General features: G+C 46.1%; 1 protein-coding gene and 1 pseudogene across 2 annotated transcripts in view; both read left to right on the top strand.

Annotated features, from left to right (window-relative positions):
- The first annotated feature begins 2,062 nt into the window (after positions 1-2,062).
- Positions 2,063-9,610, top strand: part of LOC308417584 (RNA-binding protein 42-like) — a 431,329-nt pseudogene continuing 423,781 nt past the window's right edge. The window contains exons 1-2 of the transcript in view: positions 2,063-2,072; positions 2,395-2,501. The product of the transcript in view is annotated as an RNA-binding protein 42-like (transcript). The remainder of the gene's footprint in view (positions 2,073-2,394; positions 2,502-9,610) is intronic.
- B3GAT3 (beta-1,3-glucuronyltransferase 3) lies at positions 2,387-9,151 on the top strand. The gene is made up of 5 exons (XM_080912297.1): positions 2,387-2,613; positions 3,730-3,904; positions 7,779-8,139; positions 8,320-8,610; positions 8,979-9,151. The coding sequence occupies exons 1-5, from the start codon at positions 2,532-2,534 to the stop codon at positions 9,075-9,077; spliced, it is 1,008 nt and encodes a 335-aa protein (XP_080768423.1). The 5' UTR covers positions 2,387-2,531; the 3' UTR covers positions 9,078-9,151.

Below are 9,610 nucleotides of genomic sequence, written 5' to 3'. Positions count from 1 at the left end.
ACCAGCTTGCCTAGCCTACTTGGTAAATTCTTATCTAGAGAGATCCAGTTTTAAAACAAAACAAAAGGTTAAGGATGGTGCCTGAAGAACACTCTGCCCTACACATATTTCATACAGCAACTGTCATGTTTAAAGTGGGCTTAATAAGAAGTGGTCAGAGCTAATGGGGTCTCTTGGGAATAATGCAGAGTCAAATGTTTTCACCAGAAGGCTATTTTTAGTGAATAGCAATTTTTACTTTTTGAGACGGGGTCTCACCATCTAGCACTGACTGGCCTGGAACTAAAGAACTCTTCCTGTCTTTACCTCCCTTAGAGATGGGATTAAAGGTGTGTGCCACCATGCCCCACCTAATTCAGGGTTTTGGTATGTAGTCCACTGGCTTTGAGTGCCGGGCCCTTTAGCCACAGCCTCCAAAGTGCTGGTATTATAGATAGCATCACCATACTCAGCTTTTAAAAACTGGTTCGCATTGCTGGGTATACAGTCATGCAAAAGATGGGAAAATGCTTTATACTATCATTTAAAAAATCTTCCCATTGTTAAGTTGAACTTGGTAGCAAACAGCTTCTATTCATTTGGTCTGGAGTCTGGTTGAGCAGTCCAAGGCCATTCTAGACCACAGATAAGGGGGGAAAACCTTTCTGGGCAGGGTGATATAGTTTAAGGCCATCCTGAGACTTATTTAAGTTGAAGGCTATTCTGGGCTGAGTCTCAAAACTCTGTTGTTGGGAAGATTGGAGAAAGGTCGAGTAGTAGATACTTTGTTACAGGAAAAAAAGAATTCTGAAACGTTTTGTATGGTTGGGTTAAAAGCTAAATGAAAGGATTTTAAATGTTTTTATTCTATAACATTGAAATAGAAAGTTATTGATAGGAACATAGTTTTTCTTTTGTGAATTTTCTTATTTTATTGAATATATATTGAAACTATATATTGTTCAACAAACAGAATCAGTTTGTGTAATGGGATAGGGCTCCAGGTAGCCTAGGCCTATCCTGAATTATCCATTTTGATATATAGTAGAGTTGACTTCCACTTTCATGTTGTGCATAAATTGCAGAAGTGTACCACTACCCCAGGTTTTTTGGTAATAGAAACCAGGGCACATGCTGGGCAGTGGTAGTGTATGCCTTTAAATCCCAGCAGAGGTAGACAATCTCTTGAGTTTAAGGTCAGCCTGGTCCACAAAGTGGACAGCCAAGACAGTTAGAGAAACTGAAACCTTGTGGGGGGGTGGGGGGGACAAAGAAAAACAGTGCATGCTAGATAAGCACTCTACTGAGTTACTTCCTGGGCTAAATATGTAAATTGTTAAGCGTCAGTGAATAAAGTCATCCATTGTTCTAGGGACAGTTTATAGACTTGGTACCGCATTTTACCTCAAGTCACTTGCTGAAAAGAGGTGATCCTGAAGAAACTACAGATCTTGAAGTGGAAGAAGATCTAGAGGGAGCTTTGAAAAATTGTCCTATGGTGATGACATAATTTTGGCCTAAACTCAGAAGGCTGGTGAGATGGTTCAGCAATTAGTACACCAAGCCTGAGGTCCCAAGCTTAATACCCAAAAGTCCTCTGATTTTCACAAACGTGTAACTTTATTTTTTTTTCAAATCCTATTTTTAATGTTTTTAAACACTTTAATCTCCCTTGTAGTCCACCATAGGTAGTGGAAGAGAAAAGATACAGGGTAAGTGGACTTGTTTAAAAGTCCGTCTTAGAGTTCAGCTCGTTGTCTGGAAGTCAGTAGTTCAGTTCACAGCATCTGGATCCACTCAGACATTTCATGGATCTGTCAGCACTCCAGTAGAATAGGGATAGCAAACAAACCAGCAGTGGTAGCACCACCTAGCAGAAACAATCAGGACTCAGCCTCAGCATAAATCAGCAGGAATACCACAGAGAACGTTTACATTACGGCTCCTAACAGCAAAATTAGTTATGAAGTAGCAACGAAAAGAACTTTATGGTGGGGAGGACGCCAAAACATGAGGAACTGTACTAAAGGGTCTCAGTATTAGGAAGATTGAGAATCATTGGAATAGACCTAGCCAAACTAGTATGGCATCTGGTAGGAAGGCTCTATATATTCCACTCATGGTTGAACAAGTAATGAATAACCGTTTTTTTAAGCAGCCAGTGCTGAGGCTGAAGGATGGGTGGGTGGGTCTAGAAAAACTCGGTGATCAGGTTATGGCTTGTGCTCAATTCGGAGCTTCAAGGTGGACACAGAATACAGCTGTACATGCTCAACTCTTGGAATGCCAGCCACGACTGCTAGACCCAGCGGATATAAGCGTCACGTCACTGCATGGCCTACCAGGAGGCGGGGCCGGAAGCTGCCTGTGGGAGGGACGCCACTAGCCGGAAGTGGTCCTAGGTGTTTCTTACAGCCCGGTGTTCCCATGAACTATTAAGGGAGCCTGGGGAAGGCGGGGCGGCCGGGGCGGGGCCGGCGGGAGGGCCCAGGGCCGGGCGGACCTGTCCCTGCCGGTCCCCGGTGGACCCCGCCTGCCCCGGCGGCACGGCCATGAAGCTGAAGCTGAAGAATGTGTTTCTTGCCTACTTCCTGGTGTCGATCGCCGGCCTCCTCTACGCTCTGGTGCAGCTCGGTGAGCGGGGCGGGGTGGGGAGGGGCGGCCCGAGGCGCAGGGGATGATACCGCAGACAGCTGCTTCCCGCTTGGCCCTCGGGACAGCCTTCGGTGGCCACGTCTAGAACTCCCGGCTGTCTGCAACTCTGCGGATGCCGCCCAAGCCCCAAATGACCCCGCCGCCGAGCAACCTATTTTCCACTCCTCCCCTTGCTCTGTCTCTCAGACCGGCTTGCTGAAAGGCTTTTGAGAACCCCCAGGTTCATCGTCCCCTCCCGCTCTTGACCTGCTGTGCTCCCCCCCCCCCAGGCCATCTATTTCTCATCCTCTGGTTTTAGGCCAGATGTCACATCAGGACTTAGCTCAAGTAACCCTTATTAGTCTTGATCCCTTTTAATTTTCTAAGTGGCCCATATCGCAGTTTGTAATGGTTTTATTAGTGTCTGCGTCTTCCACTAAACGCTCCATGAGAGTAGGGACTGTTTTTCCCCCTTTTTATTCAATAAATATCTATCGTGTGATGGAATCAGTAAACTTACTGACAAGCCAGGGGTCATGTAACCGTGGAGGGGATTCTGTCCAGCCTTTTATGCAGGAGCTAGGTAGTGCCATTACATGAGAGCCTCGAGCAGTTCTGATTATTCTGTTATGTCTGGAAGGTAAAATTAGAATCAGAAAGTAGAGGGGGTAGAAAGGCTGGCAGATAATCATCCCAATGTACAAGTTAAAATAGTGGCCGGGCTGAGTGTAGCACAGTGGTAGAGCACTCACAAGTGTAAGGCCCTGGGTTGGAGCCTCAATAAAGAACAGTAAAGTGACATATGGAATTGATTAAAAATAAAGAGTTGAATGTTGTAGCACACCATTAGGAAAACAGGCCACTGGCTTAGGGGTGTGAGGTCAGTCAGCTTGTAGCCATACAGCAAGACCTAGCTTAAAACTGTAACAGTGAGCGGTGAAGCGTGTCTCTTGATGGAAAGAGAACTCCCTGACACCGTCCTAAAGAAACAAGTTACAAGGGAATTTCTGTACGGGCTAAGAGTTAAAAAGAATTGTCCCTGGGTTTTTGAACTACTTACTGTCCTGTGATTCTCTGTCACGATTTCATCTCCATGTTGGTGCTTCCTGGTGCCAGGCCAGCCTTGTGACTGCCTCCCTCCACTTCGAGCTGCAGCTGAGCAGCTTCGGCAGAAGGACCTGAGGATATCCCAGTTGCAAGCTGATCTCCGTCGCCCACCCCCTGCCCCAGCCCGACCCCCTGAGCCTGAGGCCCTGCCTACTATCTATGTCATTACTCCCACCTATGCCAGGTACGGCTCCGGTACACTCAGGAGCTCTATGTTGAACAAGAAGAGGGTTAATGGTGAATTTGGGGAGGCACTGAACTTGGGGGTGATGCTTAAACTAAAGTTTGCCAAATGTTATGAAAAATTATCTGTATTTTTATTCAGATTTGTGGGAAAATGTTTTATTTCCTATAAAACAGGCAAAGGATTATTAGGTAGATTACTGAGTTATTGCTAAACTCTAAGGTATGACAATAAAGTATGAAAGAAAATTTGAGCTTGCCAATGAATGAACTCTTCTTGGGAATCTCTTGATCAGATCCAGATATGGTAGCTGGTATCTGTAATCCCAGCACTTGGGAGACTAAATTTGCACTAAGACTACTGTTGACATTCATCCTGGACTACAGAGTAAAACTGTCTCAAAACGAACAAATGCACAAACAGAAAATACCCAACAACAAAACAAACAAAAACTTCTGATTAAATTTAGAAAACAGGGCTAGCTAAGTAGGTTTGGTGGAATAATATTTACTTAGCATCTGCCAGGCTCTGGCAGTGATTCCTAGTAGAAGGTTGGAGGAGGTAGAAAGGGGCAGATTGTCTAGCCTTTAGAAATGTTTTTGTACCAGCTTCTCTTTCTTTCCTTTCTTCTTCTTCTTCTTCTTCTTCTTCTTCTTCTTCTTCTTCTTCTTCTTCTTCTTCTTCTTCTTCTTCTTCTTCCTCCTCCTCCTCCTCCTCCTCCTCCTCCTCCTCCTCCTCCTCCTCCTCCTCCTCCTCCTCCTCCTCCTCCTCCTCCTCTTCCTCCCCCTCCCCCTCCCCCTCCCCTCCTCCTCCTCCTCCTCTTCCTCCTCCTCCTCCTCCTCCTCCTCCTCCTCTCTTCTTCTTTTTGTTTTCTGTTTTTTGTTAAAGTCAAATTTTGAAGTGTGGTTTGGGACCTGCAGCCAAAAAGTCCTGCCTATTAACACATGCTTCAACATGCCATCCTGGACTTACACACTCATATACACCACCAACTCCTTGAGCAGCAAACCAATGTAAACTGTGAGGAAACCTAAAAGAGGCAAACCACATACAGTGCTTTCTTTAAACCAATTTTAGGCTGGGCATTTGAAAATGAACTAAATAGCTGGGCATAGATTATGTACATCTTTAATCCCAATCTCTAGGCCAGCCTGTTCTAGGTAGTGAGTTCCAGGCCAGCCAGAGCTCCACAGGGAGATCCTGTCTCAAAATGAAGAAATAGTTAAATAATTTTCTCATTTGGAGAATGACCAGGATTTCCTCTAAAACTACTCTCTGGGGCTGGAGAGTTGGCTCAGTGGTTAAGAGCACTGACTGCTCTACCAGAGATCCTGAGTTCGAATCCCAGTAACCACATGATGGCTCACAACCATCTGTAATGGAATCTGATGCCTGAAAACAACTGGTCTGCCTGAAGACAGCGACAGTGTATTCACATACATGAAACAAACAAACAAACAAACAAACAAATAAATCTCTCTGGAAGCCTTACCAAAGAAAGAAAAGAACATGGCCTTTAGTGTTTCTTTCTTATTTATTTATTTATTTATTTATTTATTTATTTATTTATTTATAGTCCGGGTTATCCTAGAAATCTGTAGACTAGGCTGATTCCTCTGCCTATGTCTCCCAGATGACAGGATTAAAGGTGTGTCTTTACTACTGTGCCCAGTTTCTTAATCCAGCTTTATTCCTGAGTAAATTTGAGCCATTTGTAAAGTGTTTTACTTGATACATTGTATTGCCAGTCATGACATGCTGACTCATGTCTCATAATCCCCAGTACTGCTGGACCTGAGACAGGGATGGTATGATTCTGAGGCCAACCTAGGCTACAAGATGACATTCTGTCCTTAGAGCTTGCTCTGTAGATCAGGCTGGCCTGGAACACCTCTCTACCTCCACCTTCTAAGATCTGGGATTAAAGGCACACTCAACAAACTGGCCCATGAGTTTTGTCTTTAAAAATCCAATTAGTTAAAATAAACTAGAATTTGTTACTTTGCTTAGTTATTTACTTTTTGTCTTTATGTTTTTGTCTGAGGGTTATGTATGTGCACTGAAAGTGTGCAGGTACCAGAAGAGGGAGAGGGTCCCCTGAACTAGAGCTACAAGCAGGCGTGAGACGATGGGGAGGTGGTGGATCAAACACTGGTCCTCTACAAGACCACTAAGTTCTCCTAACCAGTTCTCCAGCTCTCGTTTTTCCTTTTCTTTTAATTTTCTTTCTTTCTTCCTTTCTTTTTTTAAAATTTGAAGTAAGGTCTCACAATGGCTGGCAGCTTACTGGGTAGACTATGCTGGTCTACACTCACAAAGATCTGTCTACTTCTGCTTCCTGAATGATGGGACTAAAGGTGTGTGCCACCATGGCCAGCCCATCTTGTTTTCCTAAAATATATCTTTGAGAAGTATAACTTGGTGGCAGAGTGCTTGTAGAGCTTGTGCAAAGCCTTGGGTTCCATCCCTAAAACTGAGTAATAGTGGAGCTAGGCATGATGACATCCTTGTAGTATGAGCACTCAGACTGAGCCCTGAAAGTTGTTGAGTTAAGGCTAGCTTGGGCTACAGTATGAGACTCAAAAAGCCAATAATAAAACTAATAAAACTGTTACAAAATATTCATCTAATTTTTTATTACTTTGTTACTGGAGATTGAACTGTACACTGGCTAACAAATGTTATTGAGCTACATTTCCCACCCTTATTCATTCTATTTATTTAGTTAGTTAGTTAGTTTCTCTGTGTAGCCCTCTGGCTATTCTGGGACTCTATAGATCAGGGTGGGCTAAACTCAGAGGTCCAGCTGCCTGTGTCTTCTGGGATTAAAGGCATGTGCTACAACTGCCTGGCCTATTTATTTACTTTTGTGACACAGGATCTTTCTATGTAGTGTCTTGGCTCTCTTGGAACTTGACCAAGCTGGCCTCAAACTCCACAGAGTTCTGTCTACTTCTGTCTCCCCAAGTGCTGGGATTAAAGGCGCGTGTAGCTGTGCCCATCTTTTTTCTTTTTTCTAAAAGATTTATTTATTATATATGAGTACACTGTAGCTGTCTGTCAGACACACCAGAAGAGGGCATCAGATCTCATTAAAGATGGTTGTGAGCCACCATGTGGTTGCTGGGATCCAAACCCAGGACCTCTGGAAGAGCAGTCGGTGCTCCTAACCACTGAGCCATCTCTCCAGCCCATGTGCCTATCTTTCTAATCCAGTTTTACTCCTGAGTAAACAAGACTCAGATTAAGCCATTTCTCAAAGTATTTCACTTCATAAACTATGAAACTGAATGTTCAGGGTGTGGTAGCATACCAGAACTGGAGGGCAGCAACAGGAAGAGCAGTAATTTAAGACCATCATTAGCATATGAGTTTGAGCCAGCCTAGCTATAAGAGACCTCTGGTCAAAGAACAACAAATTACAAAACGATTCAAACCCAGATCCATCTGATCCCAAGTCGTTTCTCCTGTAGTCTTGCCGCAGCCTGAGTCGTGGGGTTGAAGTGGGTTATGACTGTGGACTGGAAAGATAGGGCAGGTGAATATCTGCATGAAATTGACACTCAAAAGAGAGGGAAGTAACTTGGCAGTCTCTTGATACTTGTTTGAATACCTGAAATCCTGGATTCCATCCTAAGTAACACACACACACACACACACACACACACACACACACACACAGAGAGAGAGAGAGAGAGAGAGAGAGAGAGAGAGAGAGAGAGAGAGAGAGAGAGACAGACAGACAGACAGACACTGGTAGAGGAAATGCCAGAGAAGATGCCAACAGTGATCAGTGACCAGGAGCAGCTGTCATTCTAAGTGTAGAGGGCCAGGACTACCTGGCCCCTTTCTTCCTGCATCTTTCCCTCTACAGACTGGTACAAAAGGCAGAGCTGGTTCGGCTGTCCCAGACCTTGAGCTTGGTGCCTCGTCTACACTGGCTGCTGGTGGAGGATGCTGAGACCCCTACCCCACTGGTCTCAGGGCTGTTGGCTGCCTCTGGTCTCCTCTTCACACATCTGGCTGTCCTTACCCCTAAGGCTCAGCGGCTTAGGGAAGGTGAGCCCGGCTGGGTCCGGCCCCGAGGAGTAGAACAGCGCAACAAGGCCCTTGACTGGCTCCGAGGAAAAGGGGGTGCTGTTGGGGGGGAGAAGGACCCACCACCACCGGGGACTCAAGGAGTCGTGTATTTTGCTGACGATGACAACACCTACAGCCGGGAGCTCTTTAAGGAGGTGAGCCCTGGGATAAAGATGGAGAAAGAACCAGGTGGGACCAGCTTCCTTCTTTCTCTTGCTTACCAGTGTTGGTGTGGGCTGGTGAGTGAAGATGGGAAACGGTAGGGGAGGGGTGTCAATATACAAAGTAGTTCTTTTCCTTGGACCACCCCTCTGTTCTTCTCTAATCTCCATCAGATGCGTTGGACTCGTGGTGTCTCAGTGTGGCCTGTGGGGCTGGTGGGCGGCCTGCGATTTGAGGGTCCTCAGGTACAGGATGGCCGCGTTGTGGGTTTCCACACAGCATGGGAACCCAACAGGCCCTTTCCCCTGGACATGGCGGGATTTGCAGTTGCCCTGCCCTTGCTGTTGGCTAAACCCAATGCCCAGTTTGATGCTACTGCACCCCGGGGCCACCTGGAAAGTAGTCTCCTGAGCCATCTTGTAGATCCCAAGGACCTGGAGCCACGGGCTGCCAACTGTACTCAGGTAAGAGGGTGGAGAAACACTTTGGGATGAGCAGCTAACAGAAGTGGAAATGGGTGTTTGAACCAGGAGAAACCCTCTTTTGGTTTCTATGACCAACTTTGCTTTCACTCTATTGAAAAGGGCTACTGAGAGTCAGGGTAGGGCTCCTGTCCTTTCATCTTGCAGACTTCTGTGAAACCATGTGTATATCAGAGAGACAAGGAACAAAGCCCCATTTTAGACACAGTAAAGTTCCCCCACTCCAATATTTCATATATTATATACCAACTCTGAATGTAAAGGAGCTGGGGTGGGGTGAAATCCATTTTAGATCACATACCCAAAGGCCCTGGTTATGGCTGGTCTTAACCTTAAACGTTTCTTCACAGGTACTGGTATGGCACACCCGGACAGAGAAACCTAAGATGAAGCAGGAGGAGCAGCTACAACGGCAGGGCCTGGGCTCAGACCCAGCCATTGAGGTGTGATGGCAACTTCACCCTGACTCTACCTTATTTTAGGCACATACCTTGTGGGACTGGGCTCCAGGCCAGCCCAGGATGTGGCTTTTTTTTTTTTTTTTTTTTTTTTTTTTTTTTTTTTTTTTTTAAAAAAAGACCTGACCCCTCAGAACTAGAGGCAGCCCCTCCAACCACAGGGTGTGGCCCAGTTGCTTCCCTCCCTTCCCCCAGCCTGCCATGTGGCACTGCCTGGAGACTGGGGACAAGCAGCTTCTGTAGTGAGCCAGGTCAGCCCCATCTGGGGTGGAGCAGGACAGATGGACTCAGGAGGGAGGGTAGCTGTGAAAACTGGGTAACTTATTGGGGGGATAAGCATGCAGTGGGGGGCTAGAGGAGCTGGGCTGGACCCTCCCCACCTGAGCATGCCGATCCCTTTCCTACCTCTAGAATAAAGAATTTCAACCTGGAGGGGCTTCATGTTTCCTTTCACTTGGCAAACCTGCTTGCTGCTCTCTTATCCTACACAGGCTGGGTTCCTCCTCTGCACGGCCCCTCAGGGC

This window comes from Micromys minutus (genome assembly GCF_963924665.1).
Source record: "Micromys minutus genome assembly, chromosome: 2".
Classification (NCBI taxonomy): domain Eukaryota; kingdom Metazoa; phylum Chordata; class Mammalia; order Rodentia; family Muridae; genus Micromys; species Micromys minutus.
This window is presented reverse-complemented; position numbering and strand designations above follow the sequence as displayed.

Excerpts from the sequence above, each read along its gene's own strand:
- B3GAT3 (XM_080912297.1), top strand. The coding sequence starts at position 2,532 with ATGAAGCTGAAGCTGAAGAATGTGTTTCTTGCCTACTTCCTGGTGTCG. Across the intron at positions 2,614-3,729 it reads CTACGCTCTGGTGCAGCTCG|GCCAGCCTTGTGACTGCCTC; the intron begins GTGAGCGGGGCG and ends TCCTGGTGCCAG. Across the intron at positions 8,140-8,319 it reads GCCGGGAGCTCTTTAAGGAG|ATGCGTTGGACTCGTGGTGT; the intron begins GTGAGCCCTGGG and ends AATCTCCATCAG.